This window comes from Diospyros lotus, chromosome 3 (assembly GCF_014633365.1).
Source record: "Diospyros lotus cultivar Yz01 chromosome 3, ASM1463336v1, whole genome shotgun sequence".
Lineage (NCBI taxonomy): Eukaryota > Viridiplantae > Streptophyta > Magnoliopsida > Ericales > Ebenaceae > Diospyros > Diospyros lotus.
The window spans coordinates 25,298,286-25,321,010 of NC_068340.1; the positions used below are offsets into that span (position 1 = coordinate 25,298,286).

The 22,725-nt window shown below is 37.4% G+C and overlaps 4 protein-coding genes across 6 annotated transcripts; 2 read left to right on the forward strand and 2 right to left on the reverse strand.

Annotated features, from left to right (window-relative positions):
- The first annotated feature begins 2,556 nt into the window (after positions 1 to 2,556).
- LOC127798106 (NAC domain-containing protein 48-like) lies at positions 2,557 to 6,042 on the forward strand. The gene is made up of 3 exons (XM_052331425.1): positions 2,557 to 3,114; positions 3,281 to 3,561; positions 3,700 to 6,042. The coding sequence occupies exons 1-3, from the start codon at positions 2,751 to 2,753 to the stop codon at positions 4,165 to 4,167; spliced, it is 1,113 nt and encodes a 370-aa protein (XP_052187385.1). The 5' UTR covers positions 2,557 to 2,750; the 3' UTR covers positions 4,168 to 6,042.
- Positions 5,476 to 6,042, forward strand: LOC127798107 (photosystem II 5 kDa protein, chloroplastic). The gene is given in 2 exon segments (XM_052331426.1): positions 5,476 to 5,843; positions 5,845 to 6,042. Coding segments are annotated over 2 exon segments (432 nt in total). The 5' UTR covers positions 5,476 to 5,493; the 3' UTR covers positions 5,927 to 6,042.
- Positions 6,043 to 6,077: 35 nt separating this feature from the next.
- LOC127798100 (sulfite reductase [ferredoxin], chloroplastic-like) lies at positions 6,078 to 15,251 on the reverse strand. The gene is made up of 8 exons (XM_052331416.1): positions 14,959 to 15,251; positions 13,405 to 14,187; positions 13,030 to 13,326; positions 8,018 to 8,215; positions 7,240 to 7,374; positions 7,007 to 7,123; positions 6,729 to 6,887; positions 6,078 to 6,548 (listed from the first exon to the last, which is right to left on the reverse strand). The coding sequence occupies exons 1-8, from the start codon at positions 15,124 to 15,126 to the stop codon at positions 6,342 to 6,344; spliced, it is 2,064 nt and encodes a 687-aa protein (XP_052187376.1). The 5' UTR covers positions 15,127 to 15,251; the 3' UTR covers positions 6,078 to 6,341.
- Positions 15,252 to 17,971: 2,720 nt separating this feature from the next.
- LOC127798103 (calcium-dependent protein kinase 7-like) lies at positions 17,972 to 21,760 on the reverse strand. 3 transcript variants are annotated; one of them, XM_052331421.1, is made up of 10 exons: positions 21,511 to 21,757; positions 21,143 to 21,210; positions 20,681 to 21,042; positions 20,244 to 20,367; positions 19,990 to 20,133; positions 19,497 to 19,649; positions 19,248 to 19,363; positions 18,938 to 19,105; positions 18,614 to 18,844; positions 17,973 to 18,465 (listed from the first exon to the last, which is right to left on the reverse strand). In XM_052331421.1, the coding sequence occupies exons 3-10, from the start codon at positions 20,864 to 20,866 to the stop codon at positions 18,283 to 18,285; spliced, it is 1,305 nt and encodes a 434-aa protein (XP_052187381.1). In that variant the 5' UTR covers positions 20,867 to 21,042; positions 21,143 to 21,210; positions 21,511 to 21,757; the 3' UTR covers positions 17,973 to 18,282. The 3 variants fall into 3 exon arrangements, with proteins under 3 accessions (XP_052187379.1, XP_052187381.1, XP_052187380.1); XM_052331419.1 differs by having other exon boundaries at positions 17,972 to 18,465; positions 20,681 to 21,210; positions 21,511 to 21,758; XM_052331420.1 differs by having other exon boundaries at positions 18,367 to 18,505; positions 20,681 to 21,210; positions 21,511 to 21,760.
- Positions 21,761 to 22,725: the final 965 nt, after the last annotated feature.

The following is a 22,725-nucleotide window of genomic DNA, read 5'->3' on the forward strand; positions in this document are numbered from 1 at the left end:
ATTATATACACACACTCCCAAATAACCTCGTTCTCTGCTTGGCCTTGCTGGCTTCTTGAGCTTTCCCCGAAAAAATCAAAAAATAAATTTCAAATGTTATATCCCGAGAAACAACACTAATAATGTATTAATGTTATGTAATTGCAAAATTAATATATAGTGTTATAACATATTATACTGTAACATTTAAAATGCAACATTGTAATATATATATATATATATATTATATTTTACTATTTTAATAAGATTTAAAATTAATATGTTATTAATGTTTGAACTTCTAAATTTTGTGAGTCTGATTGTAAGTTAAATAAATTTATTTCAAAACCTTATAAGTTTATGTGTATTAAATATAAAATTAAAGAGTTTATATAAAAATCATCAAAATGTATTAAATGCATTTAAAAAAAATAAAAAAAGCAAAGCAACCGATTAAAATATGTAAGTTAGACTTAAAATTCTAAGGTGGTGTTCTCTTCGAATTTCAGTTTTAAGTTTTGAATTCGTTTTTAGTTTCAAAATAAATTATAAATATTTATTAGTAAATTGTAAATTTAATTCAAATGCTTTAAACTATAAAATAAAATACAAATAAAATAAAACAAAAATTTAAAATCTTGGAAATATTATTAAAAAAATTAATACAAAAAAATCATATTACATATTCAAATAAAATAAAACAAAAAAAATCAAATAACATAACAAAAAAAAAACAAATCGAGGAGGGGAGCTGCAGACCCATTTTCTTCCATCTCTTTCTCACCCATATTAGGGTTTTCTGTGCATCTAACGTCATCGCCGTTGCCTCTTCCTTTCACCGCCAGTCGCCTTTGTTTCTCTTCATCATCATCGTTGATCGCCCCATATTCTTCATCATCCATCATCGCAGCAGTTCTAGTCGTCAATTTTATTCCTAAATAGCAGCCACAGAGGCTGTTGTTTGAAAGGAAATAGGGGAGGAGACCAACGCCATGGTCGAGAAGGAGCAACTCAACTAGTTGGCCATGACCGTGGCTTTAAACCATCGAGCGAACGATAACGAAGAACACGATTGGATCTAGTTTCTACCATGGCGAGAAGAAATGAGAGAGAAGAGATACGAGATTGGAGGCTACGGGTGAGGGGGAGATGCTATGTGCATTTTTCGTGTGTTTGGTTTTTTGTGTGTGTTTTCCCAGATAATGGCCAAAATAACAAATGTTGTTTTGAGTTTTCTTTACAAATTTTTTCTTTATTTTTGAAAATGTGTTTTTGAAAACAGAAAAGATAATGCGTTTTTAATGTTTTGAAAAACTGAAAATTCAAAACGAGTTGAAAACAGCAAAGAGAACAGGCCTTAAATTTTTTGACACTTGTCATTAAATCAAGGATTAAAAATATCTTTAAAATTATTGGAGACTAATTGAAAACCCTTTATTTGATATAATATTTTAAAAATAATTACTAAATAATTAAATCGTTTCTATTTTTTTTTTACTTTTTCATATGATAATGATATAAAGCTAAATAAATATTTTTATTTTTTTAAATATTCTATAAATATTTACCAACTAATTCAGATTTTCTTATTTTTCATATCATAATAATGTTTAAAACGAAATAGATATTCTTTCAAATTTTATAATATTTTAAAATAACCAGTACCTAATTGATTTTTCTTTTTATATAAAATTGCACTTACACCCTTGATGATGTTAAATTAGTTTTTATTACTCACACTCTCTCTCAAATTTATCAAATAAAGAGTTTTTAATTAAGTTAACAGAAACGAAAACGAGAAACATATACAATACAAAATGGAAATAAAAAAATAATATTTTTTAAAAGAGTGAGAAACGGAAAGGAGAAACGAGTAAATAAAAAAAATAAAGATTTTTTTGTAAATATAATTTTTAATATAAAAAATTATAAAAAAAATTATTCAATCAAATATAAATAAAAATTCTATCATCTATTTAAACAAACATAAATATATTATTTTTGTCTTTAATGTGGTTACCGAGACATAATTTCTTCCATTTTTAATGTGATTTGTGGAAAAAAACATATTTTTAAATCAAAAACACATTTAATACTTTGTTAATATTGTGAAATGATCTTGAAATGTTTTTAAAATTATAAAAATGACCCAAAATATATATATTTTGTGTTTCTTATCGTTTTGAGATAGGAAATATTTCAAAAACGTCAACATAACATCACTTTGGTGTTTTCATGTGTACGCGAATTTTAAACTCTAATAAAATTACCATGATCGACAGCCTTAAGCCAAAAGTTTAAAGCTTTCTTCAGAAAAAAATTAAATCATCAACACTTACTCCTTAAAATTTCTTAAAAATTTCAGTTATTACAAAGTGATCAATACCTCAATTCAATTTTTCTGTTTTTTTATAATTTGAAAAATAGTAATTAATTAAAATTGATTGGATATAAATCTTAATACACATACATACATATATATATATGTATATATATAAACACCAAAAAATAAGGAAGAGATCGATGATGAATTTCAAAGTCAATTCAAAGTTAATATCGATCTCAAACTCAAAACTTCAAGTCACAGTTGGAGATAAAATACTTCAAATCCTTTCATAGTTATCCTTAATTTTATCACTAACTCAAACCCTTTTATCCCAACAAACCAAATTACAAGAGTCCTACGCCGCTGCGCTTCAATCTATCTTTGTTTGTTGGTTAATAATTCCACAGAGCAGCAACGTCCGAGAAGAAGTCTTCTTGAAGCAGCAATGCGGGAAAGGCAGCCGAATCTCGTGCCGTCTGTTACTGATAAAGAGGAGGAGGAGGAGCCGGCTCCTGATGGAGCTCTTCATGGCGTGGAAGACGAAGCAAACCCGCCACCTTTAAGAGATCATGGACGACTGCTCAACTGGGCCAGAAACATTCTCCTCAACCATGGCGGCGCCGCCGCCGTTGAACTCATCGACCGTCACTACGACTACTTTGATCTGCTCCCGCCGGGGAACAAGTTCTTCCCCTCTGATTCCGAGCTCATCGTCTATTACTTGAAGAGGAAGGTGATGAACCTGCCCTTGCCCCCCCACAGGATATGGAGCGTCGAGCTTTACAATCACGATCCCTATTATCTTTCTGGTAATTAAGATTGTATCACTCGGGACATAAGGAAAGATGTCTCGGGCTCACTGTTAGGTTGCAACTCTAGATATATGTTCTCTTCTGGTTCTTTTATTTGTTTGGTCTTCGTGTTGCTTATTAAATGATTCTCTTTTTCTAACCCGACTACGCTCTGACTTTTAAGAGAGGTACAAACGGTGGGGGCTGAAGGATTGGTACTTCTTCACGCCGAGGGAGAGGAAGTACCCTAATGGGGATCGTCCGAGACGAACCACAGGGAACGGGTACTGGAAGGCGACAGGATCTGACAAGGCAATCAAATGGGGACGCTCCATTATTGGGTTCAGGAAAACTTTGGTTTTCTACGTGGGGAATCCACCGAATGGGAGCAAGACCGATTGGATCATGCACGAGTTCCGAGTCAATTCTCCTCCCCGGGCGAGGACCCACCAACACGACATGACAGTACGTACTACTACTAAAGCAATAGTTGAACACAGAACTTGAATCTAAGATCTTAAAAATACGTTCTTTCATCTACGTACCTGCCTTTTTTCTTCTTCTCTTCACCATTGTGAATCACGATAACCTGTATTGTTGCAGCTGGATGATTGGGTGTTGTGTAGGATATATAAGAAACCTACGAAAAAAAGCCGACCTGCAAAACGACAACGACTCGGAGAAGAAAAAGATGGCGATGGTGACGGTGATGGGGATGGCAATGGCAATGCTGCTGTTTATCCTCCTCTTCCCTATCTTCCTCTTGATTTTCCTCAAAATGCTCCTAATTATCTCATAACAGACGATGCTGATGCTGATGCCACTGCCGACGCCGGTGCGACTCAACCCACTACTTTCCCGGGTAGCCAGAATTTCGGCTCAATTGACGACAATTTGAGCATCAACAATTTGGAAGGGCATGGACAGGAAACTCAGCCGAATGGGTCGCGGGAATTTCTGTTTGGCGGCGAGGAAAATCTACTTGACAGCTTTGGGTTATCGTCGGAATTCGATTTCTCCTACCATAGTGACGTAGAGGACTTGGATGACATTTTATCTAAAAAGAAATGATCTGCATCTCTCCCTGTCCCCCTGCCCAGGAACCAGCCCTTTCATTGGTACCATGTAACATGAATTTGACGCTGCGTTTATTTAGTTTGGTTTAAGTTTAGTTAGTTAGTTAGTTAATTAGCCGGCTATATAACAAGAATTTGACGCTGCATATATTTAGTTTGGTTTTAGTTTAGTTTAGTGAGTTAGCCGGCTATATATATATATATATATGGTTGTTCTTTGCCCTCTATTGGTTGATGAATATGGAACTCTCGGATAAGTTTTGAGTAGAGGTGTGCTGGAATGTCTTCCTTCGTTTTTAGTTCTTGAGTTGGATCGCAATAACTAGTCTAATGGGATCTTTCAGAGGAAATTAAGTTTAGTTAAGGTTTAACGTACTCCTTTGATAGCTTCTGCTCCCTAATCCCTGATTTATTGTGGTGTCCTTTATTAGGCTATGATTAGTGATATTGACCGAAAGTTTAGGGCTTTAGTTTCAGCAAGGTCCATTGGTTCTTGTATGAGGCTTGGTAGGTTGACAAAGGTGTTTTGTGTATTTGAGGGGGCCTGATTCTTAGTGCCATGTCGTCTTTCGTCTTATTCGTACCACGCTTCTATTTTATTATAGACACACAAACTTGTCATTATTTCTCCTGTAGGAGCTTAGGTTTTTCATGTGTACTTATGGTATATAAATTATTATGCCTATTTAGTATACGCGTTATGACTTATGTCTCATATATATATATTTTGAAGATGATAGGTAGGTATGAAGAGGGGAAAAAGATCTCAATTGGATGCAGATAGGTCATGAGATAGGGCTCTTGTTCTATAGTCAATTTGCTTATATGTTTATTGTATTTTTATGTTGTTGGCACTATGTTAGACTAGAGGCTCATTAGCATAATAGCATACTGAGAGGCCAGGTGTATGCCATGGTTGTTTCCAGATCCTACAGATTTATTTAACTTAATAATTTTGCATCCCCGATCCATTATCACCCTTATAATGTTGGGGTTTGATTTGATTTTGTTGTGTGGTGGTTTGTAACTTCGAAGGAATTAGGAATGTATATTTATGGCCCTGAATCAATCAAAGACATAACTCACAAAAGGGAGTTAGCAATAGAAAGATCGAGGTATATAAATATACAGAATATGAACTCGAGAGTTCAGTGAAAGCTGAGAATCGTCTCCAAAAAGTGCAAAAGCCAGGAAGATAAGCTTATGCGTGGCAAAATCCCATTTGCCCGAAGCAGCGTTTGGGGATAAGGAAATGGATATACCAGTTGCCACAAGCTGCAGCAATATTCCCCCCCCCCCTTGCCACGTGCACTATGTTAACATGATACTAATACCCGAACTCAGCCAATCCCATAATATATTTGTGTGTAAAGTTAAAGAAAGCAAAAGCAGTGTTCAGGTTCAGGGAATGGCTTCCATAACGATGGCAGCCTCACTCCTCGGCAGCTCGGCGGGGGTGGTCATCTCCAAACAGCCATCGACCACCGGGTGCCGTGGGGGAGTTACAGTGGCCAAGGCATCAGAGGTGAGTACTGCTCAACGAGTGAGTTTGAAAGAGAAGGAGAAGGTGGAAGCTGCCGCTGCCGGCAGCAGCTGCAGCGGGCGGAGGAAGATGGTGTTTATGGCGGCAGTGGCAGCGTGCACCGTGGCCAGAGATGCAATGGCCGATGAGCCAAAGGCAGACCCCTGAAGCTAAGAAGAAGTATGCACCAATCTGTGTCACAATGCCAACTGCCCGTATCTGCCACAAGTGAAGTGAGAGCATGGAATGAATAGTATTGTCATTCCAGTGCTTCGAGGGCTTGCTGGTCTGTGACCAAAATGTACAACTTTTACAACATATTCCTATTATAATATTTGTGTTTTCCGAGATATTTGTTATACTATGTGAATTGTGCTGGTATATGATATTCCAATAAAATGTCATATATTCAAATTGAAAACACAAAGCAGTTGGCAAGGGTTCCAAATCAAAAAATTAACATGAACACCAAGGAAATCCTTCACAACTTAAGAAAATAAGACAAAAATCTAGTCTTGCTAGAATGAAACACTCAGCGAAAGAAGGGTACAAAAAGATCTTACATAACTAACAGTAGAGAGACTCTGAATTCACGCTCTCGCTTCGCTTCCACCCATTAGCAAAAATGAAATAAATTTCAGATTGGTTTATTGGTTTTGGCCAGTTTGTTGGGAAGTGACATAATTGCGAATGACTTCCATGGCTAATTGATGGGCATTCTTATTTTGAAGCCTTGCAAGTTCATCCATGGCCTCATACGTTTCTCTATCAGCAAAGAGTTTTAGGTTGCATAGAGACGAGGACGCCACTGGACCTTCCCACTTGTCAACCAATTCCTGGAGTTTGTCAAAACCCTAAGACAAACAATTAAAATTTCCATTAATTCCTCCGGCAATGGCAAGGTTTTAGTTCCCTAAATTTTCTAGGGCTCCACGGAAATATTGTTAACGGAGTGAGTGATAAATTACCTGACCAGCTTTTAAGCTGGATGCCTAAAGGATGAGAAAATAGGAAACTCCAAATTGAGTACTTACCATGCGGGTTGAGAATTCACCAAAAGATTCTTTTGCGTGCCGCTTCCGCTTCCAATAATAAAATAAAGGTTCAAAAACCTTCTCAAGCTCCTGAACCTTAACCTTGTTCATAAAGCATTTTGCCAGCGATGTTTGATTTGGTGTCCCACCAAGCCAAATCTGATTTGCACGAGAACAAATACATTCAGTTTTAAGTTCAAAAAAGGTCACGCATAAAAAAAGCTGTAGTGGATGAGAAACAATGACAGCAAGTTCAAATGCATAAATACTAGAAATACCTGATAGCTATTGGGACCATCACCAACCAATCCAAGTTCGGCCACGTAAGGCCTAGCGCAGCCGTTGGGGCAACCAGTTATCCTTATCACTATTGATTCATTATACTTGAGACCAACCTGAAATCACAGATGTCATGCTGGTTAACAAGCCCCGGTAGCCCAATATAAGCATGATATCAATAGGCAAGGTATTCTAGCTGCTTCAATGGATTTCTTCTAACTTGTTAACATACCTTCTCAAGTACACCACGAATGCGCTTAAGGATGTCAGGTATTCCACGTTCAGCTTCAGTTATTGCCAGAGGGCAGAGTGGAAAAGCTGGGCATGCCATTGCCGTTAAGTTAAGAGGATCTATGTACCTAGGGTGCTGCCCATAACTAACAGTGATTCAAATATGCCCTAGTAGATCTTTAAAAGTTCATATGTCAAAACATAAACAGAAAGAAAGATCCCTATAAACAAAATAAAATTCATATATTATGTCAAAACATAAACAGGAAGAAAGCTCCCGATAAACAAAATAAACATTCATATATTATGTCAAAACATAAACAGAAAGAAAGCTCCCAATAAACAAAATAAACGTTCATATAACTCCAGAGAACATAGTTTAAATTAATAAATTCAGTAAAAGACTTCAACATACAAGGGAGAAAAGCTAGAATGAATAACAAAAGGTCTCAAATTTAAGGGGTCAATCTTACATGCTATACAAAACGAGCCTCTTTTTTTATGCTATACAAATAACTTTGTTTCCCTGGCTCAAATTATTTCATGGACCAAGAAAAGTATGGACTTTGAAATCAAACTGTTCAACAAAAGATGACAATGAAGCCAATACAGATACCCGTAAACAAACATATCACAATTTTCTTTATGTCTTTGGCTCAAAAGAGACGACATCCACCTCAACGCACAGCTGAAACTTACACTATTCCTTGGATGAAAAGAGTTGGGGAATTGAGTTATCACATTCATGTATTGGCCTAGCCCAAATTTAAATGTCTTACCAGCAGACCTCCCTGCGCAAGGGCAGTGGCAATAGGACGCCTCCATGCACGACGAATATTGCACAAGATAATGTTCTGGTTTGGCGTGATACGCACATTCAAGTTATACTTCTCAACGATTTCCCTTAACGTCTTCTTCATCATCCCCTTAATACGGCCATTATCAACATGGAGCCCACAAAATAAACCACCATCACCCTGGCAAAGAAGATTTAAACAATTGTAATACACAGGAAAGGAGAATCTTTTCATTTTTTTTTTTTTTAAATAAGGACTGATGATATTAATGAAACCAAAAGAGCAATACAACAATCCTTAGAAAAACACCGGCCACACCCACCAACGAACCATAGAAAACAAAAACCCGTAAAAAAACCAACTGCCCCCCCCCAAAAAAAAAAAAAACCCAGCCATTAGGAAGCCTGATCAACCCAATCCGACTACATAACCAACTAGCCTAGCAGAGAGAGGAACTTATTGGCCAAGAGCCAAGGCAGACATGATAACCTGGTCAAAGGAAAGGTGGCTCCACTGCCTTAAACCATTAACTTGGCTAGCACCAAGTTGAAGATATCAATTGCACCAGGCCCCCGATCCTTGAAGACTAACATGTTCTGCTCCAGCCACACCGTCCATAGCGCAGCATACAAAAGAGACTTCCAAATCTTCTTCTGCACTTTACCCCGAGCAAAAAAATCTCATTGATCAAATAAACCCCCAACTGAGCTTGGACAAACCCATACATATCCCCACCACCTAAAAATCTGCCACCACAAACACAAGACTGTCTCACAATGAACGGAGAGGTGATCCACAGACTCTGGAATAGATCCGCAAAACACACAAAGCAAATCATCCTCCTACAAAATCCCTTTCCTACCCAGGCTATCCTTGGTGTTAATCTTCCCCCAAATGACCAGTCACACAAACAACTCCACCTTTGGAGGAGACAAACTACCCCAAACCCGAGTAGCCACAAAATTGATTGAGGGAACATTGGAACCAAGCATCAATGAACAAAGCTTTTCATGAAAAGAGTGTGTTGAAAAAGAACCAGCCGCCTCAAATGACCAAAAACCCCACTCCTCCCTTTCTCTTACTAGATGAACTTGAGAAATAACCCTCAGCCATTCAACCTGGACAAACTCTTCCCTTTCAAGAAGCAGCCTTCTCCAATTAAGACACCAAAACCACCTGTTATTCAACCAGAATCCCAACTCTGCCACCTGCTTTCCTTTATCCCACGACACCGCATAAAGCCGTGGGAACAAGGTTGAAAGAGGAGAGGTACCCACCTAAATGTCTTCCCAAAACCAAGTCAAATCACCCCTTCCCGGACAGATTTTAACCCCTTCCATGGCCACCGACCGAGCCTCATTGCTACTAGTAAAAGAACCAGCGATGCCCCGCCACCAAGAACTAAAACTCCCCTTAACCTCCATATCTTGAATTCCAAAGAAAATGCCTTTATACTTTGCCCCAACAACTTTTCACTAGAGCTGGTCCCTCCCACTAATCATCCTCCAGAGCCATTTAAAGAGCAAGGCTTTGTTTTTGGCCAACAAAGACCCCACCCCCAGCCCACCCAACTTCTTAGGTAGCTCAACCAATTCCCATCTAGTAAGTGCCATTTTTGCCACCCCCTCATTTTCAGACCACAAAAACTTCCTCTGAAGTTTAGCAATCTGTTTAGACACCCCCACAGGAATTTTGAAAAGAGACATGTAATAAACTGGCAAATGACTAAGAACTGATTTTATTAATGATAATCGACCAACCATGGATAAAATCCCCACCTTCCAGGAAGCAAGCCAACTCTTAACCCTGTCCAAGACCACCTTCCAAGCCACTGCCCTACTTGGATTAATCCCCAGCTGGAAACCCAGATAGGGAATTGGGAAACAAACAATTTTGCACCTCAACAGAGCAGCAGCCTCCAGCAACCATTCTTGATTAACATTTACTGCAGAGAGGCCAGACTTTTTAAAACTAATACCCAAGCCAGACATGAGCTCAAAACATCTCAGGATCTGCTTGAGAGAACGAACACAGACTATCTCAGCTAGGCAAAAAAGCAATACATCATCAGCAAACTGAAGAAGGGTGATCTGTATACGAGGGGACCCCAATGAGACACCCCTAAACAAATCCAAATCCAAGGCCTAAGAGAACAACCTATTAAGACCCTCTGCCGCCAATAAGAATAGGAGTGGGGACAACGGATCCCCTTGGTGAAGCCCCCGCTCCATATCGAAACCTCCCGCAATAGAACCATTAACCAAAACCGTTATCCGCTGCTCCAGCACATAGTTTCTAATCCAACCAATCCATTTAGGCCCAAATCCCATAGCTTCCATAACTCCCATGGGATACCCCTAGTCCACACTGTCAAACGCCTTACAAAAATCTAGCTTAAGGAAAGCCACCTTTTTCTTAGCTTTCTTCATTGGGTCCACCACTTCATTAGCAATTAGTACTCCATCTAAAATATGTTGGTCCTTAACAAAGGCACTTTGGCAGTCACCAATCAAATAATGAATCACTGAGCCCAGCCTGTTAGCAAGCAGCTTGAAAATGACCTTCTAAACACAACCCACCATACTAATTGGCTGAAAATCACCTAAACCTTGAAGGGCACCAGGCTTTGGAACCAACGTGAGCAACAAGTCTTGGGCCTTCCTTGGAATAAAACCAGAGTTGTAAAAATGCTAAACCAATCCCATAAAATCCAAGGCCAAAATCTTCCAAAATTTCTTAATAAAATTAAAATTAAACCCATCAAACCCAGGTGCCTTACTCCCGTCACATTGCCATACCACCCCCTTAACCTCCTCGAATGAGAAAGGAGATTCTAGTGGTGAAGCCACCTTAGCTGACAGACGTCTAAAACCCAAATGAGCGACCCCCAACCTTTTTAAACCCGAATTCTTAAACTGCCCTGCCAAGCCATCAACAATCTCCTTCTTTATTAACTTCGGGTCAGATATTAAAGACCTTGAATTCTGAGAACCCTGATGTAATTCCGCCTTCTCCAAACCGAGGCCGACAAATGAAAGAACTTAGTATTCTTATCCCCTTCACGAAGCCAAGTGACCCTGGATTGCTGACGCCAATAAAACTCATTAAGCCTAAAAACCCTCCAAAGCTCAGCCTTCAAAAAACGCCTTCTACCCAGCAGGCCTGCATTGGAAGGATCTAATTCTAGCTCTAGATCAACCTTATCAATTTCGACCTCTATCATGTCGATCTACTTCGAAAGATTACCCACCGAGGACTTACTCTACTGCTTTAACATTCTACGCAGAGCCTTCTGTTTATCCACAATATAGCAAGCACCCACAAACTTAGTAGCCCAGGAACACCACCAGACTTCCACCAACCTCCCAAACCCCAAAACCATGAGCCAATAATAAAAAAATCTAAAAGGCCTGAGACCCTAGTTCACAATACCAGCCTCAAGGACCATCGAGCAATGATCTGAAAGGCCCCTCGACAGTCCCCAAAGCCTGCAATCAGAAAAAGCCACCAGCCACTCTAGTGATACAAAACATCTATCAATTATGCTAACACTGAAGCTGTTTGCCCAAGTAAACAATCTCCCCACCGGAGGAACTTCAATTAGAGTAGCTCCATCTTCAAAACCATTAAAATCCAGCATACCCCTAGTCGAGGCCAGCCCACTTAGCCTCTCTTCCCGTCGAAGCATTTTATTAAAATCCCCAAAAATACACAAAGGCAAGCAACAATTTTGCAAAAAAACCAGAAGTTGAGACCAAACCTCAGCTCGAACCACCACATCAGTGGGAGCATAAACAACAATCATCATGCGTCTAACCCTTGAACACCTCCAAGTACATTCAATTGCAACCCACAATTCAAACTTCCACTGTTGATGGACTTTCAACCTATCGTTATTCCAAATGTCCAGGACACCCCCCCGACAAATTCGACACCACCCAAAATCCGAGAAACCAAAAATCTTCTTAACATCCCCCACCGAAACTGAAGCCAACTTACACTCCAAAACCGCGACAAACTTGATGCCCCTCTTGTGTACAAGCTTAAGGACTGCCCTCTTTTTCAAGTCAACCCCTAAGCGCCGACTATTCCAAAATAAGATCTTCATTGGACAACATCCACCCCCCTCCCCAACTCCCAAGCTTCCAGATCTTCTACATCCCAAGCAACCAACACCTGAATCAATTCTGTCTCATTACCATCAACTTGCAGACCCAAAGCCTTCCCCAAGTTCAAAGTGTCTTCCGCATTCGCATAGGGATCTGATAAGACCCCATACTCAGGCAGAGGGACCAGGCCCCTTTCGTTATCCTCCATCAGGGCTCCAAACTGAACCGCCTCTCCCTCAACCCAATCAACACCGCCAGGATCATGAACAGTAACCCCCACAATCAACTTCTTTTTCTTTTTGGTGTATGTAAACCTCAAACCCTTCCTTCTCCAAGCCTTCTTGGGATACACACACCTGAACCAACCTCCATCAGTGGGAGTTGGGGCCCCAGTCTAGGTCGATCGATGACTGGAGATGAAACAACTAGGTCCTTTGACCCCCCACCAGCGAAGAGGGGTTCACTTCGGTTGTGAAAACCTCCGAAACAGCTTCACCGGTAGCACCCATCAACGAGGGAGAATCTTTTCATTATCAACTAAGTGCAAAGGAAAGTCAAGATGAAAAGATTTATTCAGAAAATAAGGTAACTGACATAGAATAAGAACTAGTTCTTTTTGTATCAAGGAGAAAAGAAAATCCACTAAGCAATCACGGAATGAGCAGCACAAAACATGATGTAAGTCGGATTTCTTTTTCTTCTAAAAACTACTCTCTTAATCTTATTATGAAGGGCAATACAAGACAGCAACAGGGATGTTTTGATTCGACTGGTTATTAGAACAAACAAAAATTGGAAAGGAAGACACTGTAAAACATAGAGATGTTAGTTACACAATTCAAATTAAGGGATATTTATTACACATCTCAAATCAATAAGGCCTACCTGATCATGCCATCCCAAATAACTTTTAAATTCCCACTCGGGTAATTCATGGCAAGGCTCAAACTTCTTTCCATAGTACTGCTCAACAACAGTTCTGAACTTCTCAATTCCCCATGAGCTGATCAAGTATTTCAGTCTACTATACTTACGGTCATCCCTTCTCCCATTTTCTCGTTGTGCGACAACAATAGCTTTCACTGCATACAGTATGTTTTCCTTTGGCACATAACCCAATGGCTCTGCCAGACGAGGAAATGTAGCTTCCACCCTGTGCGTTCTTCCCATACCACCACCAACCTACAACAGAAATAATTACTCAAAAACATCCCAAAAATATGAGAAGAATGTAACAATAAAAATGATTGTCCTGCTTACATAAATGTTGAAACCCTGAGGCTCCCCGTTATCATCAGAAACAACCACCACCCCAATGTCATTTGTGAAAATGTCCACCGAGTTATCAGTTGGCACTGTAACTGCAATTTTGAATTTCCTTGGCAGGAACTGAGTTCCATAAATAGGCTCTGGTGAATCAGGGAAATTTGTCCCATAAGAATTATCATTCCGGGCCTTCACTACTTCAGGAGGCTCTACGGACATAATTTTCTCTCCATCCACCCACATATCATAATAAAAACCAGACTGAGGAGTTAGGAGTGCAGCAATGTTCTCTGCAGTTTTCTGTGCAAAAAGGTAATCTTTTTGAGCAAGTGGTGCTGCTGGAGCAAGAACATTTCTGTTGAGATCACCACATGCACCAAGAGTTGAACCCATAGTTCTAATGATGGTACTCATTACTGTCTTGAGGTCCTTCTTCAAAACTCCATGGAGCTGAAATGTTTGTCTAGTAGTTAAACGGAGAGTTCCAATTCCAAACTGATCAGCAAGATCATCCATGGCCAAGTAGAGTTGATTGGAAACCTTTCCGGAAGGATTCTTAGTACGAAGCATAAACGAGTAAGACCTTGAACCACGCTCATCCCTGTTGTACTGTTGATAGCTTCCATGGAACTTAATCAATTGTGTGGCAGCCTCATTTATATTTGGGGCATCTGTTAACAGTTCCTCGTTAAGAGGGTATCTAATGAAGTTACTATGTTCTTTAAAAATTTCTACTTTGCTGCGCTTAGCCTCAGTGGAAGTATCTGGCTTGACCGGCTGCAAAAAATTTCTAAATAGTTTATGTCAGTTACTATTCTCATTTCCAAACAATTTTAATTGAAACAAAATGCTATCTCCAGCTGTTTACAATTTACTTAAACGAGCACATAGTAGTCATTTTTGCATGCACCAATATGGTCGAATCCTCATTTCACCATATAGTAGAAGATAATCTACAAAATTCTCCACAAAGAGATTCAACAAGAAGTAAACAAACTGTTTAATCCAGAAAAGTCTTCGAGCTTATCTCAAAAAGAGGAGAATTTTGTTAGTAGTCCCGTGAAGCTTTCATTTTACGAATCAGAGCACTAAACTAGTTTCCTGTGGTTAACGCGTGACATCGTCCAAGTGACCTTTAGAGGCGTAAAAGCAATTTTCTTGAATAGATATATATATATTTATATATAACTGGTAATGCTGGTTGTCACTTGTAACCTTGATTAAAAGTGTCGTATCAAGCAGAAGCATGGAAGGATAATGTGAAACCCTCCAATAAGCAGAAAAATTAAAAAAAAAAATGAAAAAAAGAAGGAATTTTCCGGTAATCGGTATACATTTCCTAGCGGGTGATACAAGCGTTATCAGACAAAAAATGCATTCGGATACACAGAAAATCGCCAGAATCACTATAAGAAGAAAGTAATTTCAAATTCATCGAACAGAACAGAGCTCAGGAAGTGAGAAAAAGGCAAGCTCAAAATCATCAAAATGAAGAAGAAAAAGAAAAAGAATTGAGAAAACAGTGAACAGATTGATTTCTTTTTGTACCGTCGACACAGCTCTGATGACGGGAGAACCGGAAGGAGAGGCGGAGAAGACGCGAATGCGAGTGTTAAAGAGAAGTGAATAAGAGGACCTCGATCCGAGAGACCTCTGCATTTGGACCTTCCCGTCCGTCGGAATGAAGGTGTTCGCTCCTCCGAACGACGTCGTCATCGCCGGTGAGAACAGGAAGCCCTAGCTCCCAGGGAGATAGAGGGAGAGAGAGAGAGACAGAGGGAGGGAGAGTTTGGATGACGTACCGGTGATCTTTCAGCAGAGTGAAAATAAAATAAAATAAAATAAATTCGGGTGGCGCATGAAGAGGATGATGAAATTCCTACTCCAGCTCGCGCCCCCTGCACGAGTCTTTCTTTCATACGTGGAAATATATTAAAATAAAAGGTTTATTAATATTACTCATATATATATATATTTATATTTTGCATTTTTATCATCATTCCAAAAATTGTCTCTGCCATTGCTTGTTTCTTTTACTCCTTGTTCTATTGGTTACCAACGCCAAATAAGCGGTCTTTATATTCCCATTACATGTATTATAATTTTTAGTAACATCATGAATAGAAATTCGTCAAAAAATTATAATACATGTAATTAAAATTTTTATTAACACATGTAATTATCATCACACACACGTATAAAATATCACTATATAAGTACATTTATCTTTTTTTATTTATCGATTATTTTGTTGCAAACAAACCCCTCTTATCACCTGAGCCGACCCTATAATAAGGCCAGTAAGGCGACCACTTGGGGCCCCCAAATTAAGAGGTGCCAAATTTTAAAAATTTGTTATTTATATATATATATATATATTTTAATAATAAATATTTTATTAAAAATTTAAATACAAAGTACAATTTGATGAAAATATCAATGATGATAAAATAAAATCTATTGAAAAATCCTTTAGAGTTGATTATTTTATGTACACGATTGATCAAGTCATTTATTCACTTCGAAATAGGTTTGAGTAATTTGAAATATATGAAAAAAAAATTAGATTTCTATGCAATTTTAAGAAATTAAAATCAATTGATGAAGATGTTTTAAAAGGATATTGTTTGAATCTTAAAAATGTTCTTAAATTTGATGAACTTTCTGATATAAATGGTTTAGATTTATTTTTAGAATTAAGAGTGTTAAGAGAAACTTTTTAAGAAGAAAAAATAATACATTGAAAATTCTTCGCTACATCAAAATAGTTAATTATTTTTCAAATGCATATATTGTTGCTTATAAAATATTATTCACAATTCCAGTTTGAGTGGCTTTTGTTGTAAAAAAAAATTCAAAATTGAAATTGATAGTCATATTTGAAATCAACCATGTCGAAAGAAATATTAAATAGATTAGTTATATTATTCGTTGAACATGGTTTATTAGATAAACTTAATTATGGAGATTTAATTAACGATTTTATATCTCAAAAAACAAGAAAAATTAATTTTATATAAAACCAAATATAATTCAACACATATTTGTGGAATAAAATTTGCTCATTATTGGTAAACTTTACCTTTTTAATGTTATCATTTTAATGCATTATTTTATTTTCTTCTATAGAAAAATTAGGACTATATAGTTTTTTACTCGAATTGCACAAACTTTTATAGAGTTTTAAGAAAAAATTAGTTTTGTTTTTTCTTTGTTTATTGTAGCAGGTTGTTTAGCATTTTTTAATTTCTGAAATATTATATTTTAGTTAAAAATTCACTATCATTAAGAAATTATTAGATTTTGTAGTTGATTGAACTTTAATTTTTTTTTTAATTTAATGAAATAATAAAAATTTTTAGTAAAAAATATATTATTTATGTTTTTATAAAAAAATTAATACTCTTAAGAAGGTCTCGATAAATTTTTTCGCCTAAAATCCCTAAATTGGTTGAGCCGGCTCTACTCACCACCATTAATTTGTTACCATCATTATTACTATTATTGTTTTAGGTCATTTTTGCCACCTTTAAATCTAGATTATCCTTTTTGTCTCTAAAAGATACTATTTGTATATCTTTGCTAATGTTCCTTAATCAATTACTAATATATCTCACACTTAAATTCTAATTTACAATTATCAATATATCCCTTATTATTAAAGCATTGTAGATTATAAATTAGAGTAAAAAATATATTAATAATTGATTAATAAAATATCAAGGAAGACGTGCAAGTAGCAATTTTTATTTGCCTCCCCTCTCCAGATTATCACAATAATTAGTGAAAGTACATAAACTAATTTTGTTACAAACAATTTATATATAAATAGTTTTAAACAAAAATGTGAGAACAATCTATTATTAAAAAAATAAATAATAAAAGAAATTAAATTATAATTTCGTGATCTGAAGATAGAGATGAGTGAAAACTATTTAATATCAAATAAAATATTAAATATATTACTAATAAAATATCTAATTAATTAAATAAAAGTGGTGAGTGAGTGGTCCCATCAACCACAATTTTTGTAGTCAGTTATAAGGGCAATTTCAAAATTTGATCAAAATTTGGTAGATTTTATTAAATATATAGGATAATGCTATTTGTGCAGAAATAATTTTATAAGTGGGTTTACAAAATAATATTCTCATAATAAATTGAGGATTTATCGTGATAAATTCGCGACTTCTCTTCTCTTCTCTCTCTCCCCTTCAGCCATTGCCGCTACCTCACCGCACACCGCCGTCGTTGCCGCCTTGCACTCGCCGCTCAATGCCCACTATTGCCTTGCCTGGCTGACGGTCGACATCTCGCCTCTCACTTGTCCGATTGCTGCTGGCCTCTCGCGTCTCTCCTGACCGACTGTCGCCACTCACCGCCTGCTGCATCCTTGCCTAGCTGTCTTGCCTCTCGAGGCGACAGTCAACTAAGCAAGAGGCAAGCGACGATTGTCGGCCAGGCAAGGTAGCGGTGGGCGGCGAGGCAGGCTGCAGCAGGTGATACTAAAGGGGGAGGAGAAAAGAGATAAGAGGAGAGGAGGAGGGAGAGAGAGGATAGAAATGGGTAAAATGGTCATTGACATAAGAGAGGGGGACAAAATAGTCTTTTCAACTTACATGTAAACCCACCTATAAATGAGCTTAAGTACAAATAACATGATCCATAAATATATCCCATCTCTTATTTTTCTTTATCATCATATGTTTCACAAGATTATCGTATATTATGTTAATAATATACACATATAATCAGAACAATGACATTACTATGATTTGACTAATGATGATTGGTTAAACCGATACTCGGTGGGTTCGATGAGGGATTAAATTTTATTACTAATAACTATGGAAAAACCTATCACGAGAAGGGCTAGTTTTGGCCCCCTGGTTCAACTAACCCAACCTTTTTGCTATTCAAGTGTAATGAACCATCCCACATCAGCTTCAAGCTGAGGCTTTTGAATCTTTCCCGCGAATATTGCCTGGATGCTTTCCTCCAATCTGTTCCAGCCTTCATCATTGCAGCAAATTCCGCATAGCTTATGCGCCCATCCTGTCCATTCATAACCCAGCATCACCCACCAAGTTCATTCCTTTCCTCACCACATTGTCAATATTAGCAATATTCATAGCAGCTAATATTATTAGCGATGCGACGTGGAGAGAAAGTAAGACACAGGTTCAAGCTAATTCAGACTAACCTTATTGGTATCGACATCGTTCATAATGGCTTTGATGACTTGCTCACTGCCAGCATGATCTTCATCGCTCAAGGCGTCCCGAAGCTCATCAATCTCTATGTAACTGCTCTGGTTTTGATCGAAGAATGAGAAGGCTTTATGCAAGTGCTCGTCGTTGGCCATTTTCCTTAGATGAATGGACATGGCGACAAACTCTCCATAGCTCAGCCATCCGTCTCCATCGACATCAGCCTGTTGCACCCGGTTTCAGTTCTTCAAGAAAGGCAAATCCAAGCACTCGCAAACAAAGGCGAGGAACAGATAATATGGGGTAATTATACATACTACTTCCATTAGGATTTGAAGATCCGAGTGAGGGATCTGGTGACCGCGCTTTTGCAGCCCCATCCTAAGCTCCTCGAGGTTTATCTTGCCTCTCTTGGTAGTGTCCATCATATCAAACGCTTCCTTTATACCAGCCACTTCCTCCGTCGACAAATGCTCTGCAATCACCTGGGTAAGTGGCATTTGAAATTTGCAATTATCAGAAGATGTATTGCAGGAATCCTCGAAGCAAAACTCAGGTGACATCGACAATTTTATGGCTATGAATAATTCTGAATGCATAAGTAGAATGATCAACTAGAATTCTGACCCCAAGTGCTCTTTTCTTCAGCTTGTTCATTACAGAGAACTGTTTAAGCCTTGCTTCCACAGTCTCACCAAGTGGCACATTTGGAGCCTTCTTCGCATTTTGTAACCAAGGATGTTCTGCATTGCAGCGAGAAGGGAGTTATATATGTGTGTGTGTGTGTGTAAATTTCTTTTTGTGGTTGAGTCTCCGAATTCTACTAATGAATAAACCCAAGAAGTATAAAACAGATTTAGCGTAAGGAAATATTACCGAGCACCTCCTGAGCTGTAAGCCTTGTCTTTGGGTCTGGATCGAGCATTCTCTTTACCAGATCCTTTGCATTATCAGAAACTTTAGGCCAAGGGTCTCTCTGAAAATCAATTACAGAGCAAATAATTGCTTGTGCCAGTCCTTGTTCGGTGTCTGCTTAAAAAGGGACAGAACGATTAACTTTGACAAGAAGCAGAACAGAAAGAGAACATCAGAAATTGTTTCAGTATGCACATGGGAATGGAAGTTGCATGGATTTGCAATGTTGTCTTGGGAGTATAAGGTCAAAACTAATAGAAGCGAATATCGTAATAATTTGTTCTAATCAAAGTTCATAATTCATATTTACGACTGGTACTATTTGTGCACATATTTTGTTTGCTGGCATGAGTGACAAGTCCATGTGATTGTACCTGCTATTATCAATGATTTAGCTCGCACAAAATCAATAAACAGAGAAAAGAATGCATCTATGGGATACAGAAAAGCACACCTGCCCAGAAAGGCGGAGAACCACAAAGTAGAATGTAAAGGATAACTCCAGCACTCCAGACATCAATTTGTGGCCCATAATCGCGTTTTAGAACCTCAGGAGCCATGTAATATGGACTTCCCACTATCTCAGTAAAGTGATCACCTGCAAGCGTATGGCATGACAGCACCTAATGCTGATGTTCCAGAAGTAAATTGGCACCAAAATGATTTTGAACATATTTAGAATGCAATGGAGTCAATACAAGACAATACCGGGTTTGAAAAAAATTGACAGCCCAAAGTCAATTGCCTTCAGGGGTGCCATTTCCTTCTTGTTTGCGAAAAGAAAATTCTCGGGTTTCAGATCGCGATGCATCACGCTGTGCCTATGACAAGTCTTCAACATGCAGGGGGAGGAAAAAAAAAGATATTTTGAAGGAAAATTTCAACAAGGACCTACTGCCCAAATATCACTTGATTGGACAAAAATATTCACAAATCAATCAGGGTTGAGACTAGTGAGTATAACAATATGATAAACAAAAATCACGACAATACAAGAAAAATCAAAACACAAAGAAGAACAATTAACTTATATGCTAAACGACCACTTTCCAAGAATAACCAAAACAAGCAGTAGTGCAGTACTTTAGGAATGAAAGTTGGATTCATTTGAAGATAATAAGAATCAATTCAAGACCAAATTGTACCTGCACAACCTCCACAATTGTTTGCATAATCAAAGCAGACGCCCTCTCTGTGTAATGCGCCCTAGCCACAATCTGGTCCAACAACTCTCCACCTTCGCACAATTCCATCACTATGTGAACTGCATTGTTATCCTCAAAAGTATCCTTCAAGCTCACAATGTTGGGATGCTCTGGCAAATGCTTCATGATCTGAACCTCCCTTCTCACGTCCTCGATATCTACTGCAGTCCTCAGCTTCTCCTTGGATATGGATTTGCAAGCAAATCTTTCGCCTGTTTCTAAATCGGTGGCCAAGTATGTGATCCCAAACACACCTCTCCCGAGCTCGCGACCCAGGCTGTATCGCTGTGAAATGTCATGACCTGTCGGATCCCTCAATACAGAGAGCTTGTTTACAATTTCAGATGCATTGGTTGTACCAAAATTAATTGCAAACGGGTTCGGCTTGTTCTTCTTCTTTACCTTTTTCTTATCAGACAAAGAATCAGACGCGGTGACACAGCAATTTCCCATGGATCAAACAATTGAATCTGCAAAATTAGCTAAGTTTCAGTGATTCTGAAGGACACCCAACAAGTCATAAACAAAGGAAGAATTTGAAACACTCGAAGATTTGAAAATAATGAATAAAAAGAACAAAAAACAGTGGAAGTCAAGCTACATATATTCAAGTGTCGTCGGATTAATCAGAACCCAGTTATATGGGTTTGCAGAAGAAGAAGTAAACTAACAAACAATCCAAAGAACAAGGTAAACAAATGAATCTCCAAAAAAACATTGGAAGATTTTGAAAGTTCTCGAGAACAGAAGGGCATAAGAGAAGAACTTACAAATTTTTCCTATATTTGCTGCGATGATAAAGAAAACCCAAAACCTATCAAAGCCAACTTGTGCATGCCAATAAACGACGACCCGCCAGAGAGTTCTTGCTGCACTTGCGTGAAGATGGGTTTAGGAACCTGGACCAATTGACTGAAGAAACTGAAAGAGGGTTGTTGGGAAAATGCTCCGCCATTAGAGAAAGAGATGGGGGTCTCACCGGTCAAAGCTCGGTGCAGCGACTTTTCCCTCTTCTCCACCATTTCAACTGTTTCAACTTCCTATTCCGTCTTATCCTCGTAAAATAAAAAATAAAAAACAAGACAAAAATCTTTTCAAATAACAGGACAGAAAATACTTTTTAGTTTTTATTTTTTCTATTTTAACATTTAGTTTAAAACTCATTGAAAATAAAAAATTATTTTCCCATTTCAAAATTAAGAATTTGTTCAAAATTATTAAATAAAAAATATATTTTTTATGAGCATAAGGTACATTCTAAAATTATAATCAATTGAATTATTAAAATAAGAATTATCAATTCATATAACCAATATAAATGACATGAACCCTATTAAAGAAAAATTTAAGAAAATCTTGCGTGTAATAGAGTCAAACATAAAAATTAAAAGAAAAAAGCATATAAACATAATTAATCATTATATTATGTAATATAATATTACTTTTATTAAGATAAGAAGTAATAAATACATGTTATCTTACGCATTTTTTTTAATTTGAAGTATTTTCATTGATTAATAATAAATTTAGCTTATCCTTATATATAATGAAAATTTAAAAATAAAATATAACAAATACACCTTATCCTCAAATGAAGTAGATATGTTAATCTTTACCCTTGCCAATTAACACTTGTAACACTAACACCTATAAATATACCAAAATGTTGCAAATCACATAACTCATTGATAGGTTATGCTTAGTTTGAGGTTATTAATTTAAATTCTAATTTTACTATACTTGAGTGGTCTCATGTCATAAATCAAAAGTTTAAGTGAAAGAATTCATGATACTATAAAAAATAGTCCCTAAATAAAATATGACACATTAGATCGAATGATTCTAACAAAGTCCTGTGCATATCGGGGTAACCAAAAAAAGTTAATTACATGAGTTTCAAACTTGAGTTTGGATTAATAATCAATTTTAGTTTTATCTTTTCTCCCATCTTCAGAAGAATAAAACATAGGCGTTTCCCCTATTGT

What these genes read in the sequence shown, in the direction of transcription:
- LOC127798106 (XM_052331425.1), top strand. Translation starts at nt 2,751, where the DNA reads ATGCGGGAAAGGCAGCCGAATCTCGTGCCGTCTGTTACTGATAAAGAG. An exon ending in CGATCCCTATTATCTTTCTG is followed by an intron (nt 3,115 to 3,280) that starts GTAATTAAGATT and finishes CTGACTTTTAAG; the next exon opens with AGAGGTACAAACGGTGGGGG. An exon ending in CCCACCAACACGACATGACA is followed by an intron (nt 3,562 to 3,699) that starts GTACGTACTACT and finishes GTATTGTTGCAG; the next exon opens with CTGGATGATTGGGTGTTGTG.
- LOC127798100 (XM_052331416.1), bottom strand. Translation starts at nt 15,126, where the DNA reads ATGACGACGTCGTTCGGAGGAGCGAACACCTTCATTCCGACGGACGGG. An exon ending in ATTTGGGATGGCATGATCAG is followed by an intron (nt 8,216 to 13,029) that starts GTAGGCCTTATT and finishes CTTCTTTGCCAG; the next exon opens with GGTGATGGTGGTTTATTTTG. An exon ending in TTGCGCAGGGAGGTCTGCTG is followed by an intron (nt 7,375 to 8,017) that starts GTAAGACATTTA and finishes AGTTATGGGCAG; the next exon opens with CACCCTAGGTACATAGATCC.
- LOC127798103 (XM_052331419.1), bottom strand. Translation starts at nt 21,193, where the DNA reads ATGGGAAATTGCTGTGTCACCGCGTCTGATTCTTTGTCTGATAAGAAA. An exon ending in GTCAATTTTTTTCAAACCCG is followed by an intron (nt 20,134 to 20,243) that starts GTATTGTCTTGT and finishes ATACGCTTGCAG; the next exon opens with GTGATCACTTTACTGAGATA. An exon ending in TACAGCTCAGGAGGTGCTCG is followed by an intron (nt 19,364 to 19,496) that starts GTAATATTTCCT and finishes GCTGCAATGCAG; the next exon opens with AACATCCTTGGTTACAAAAT.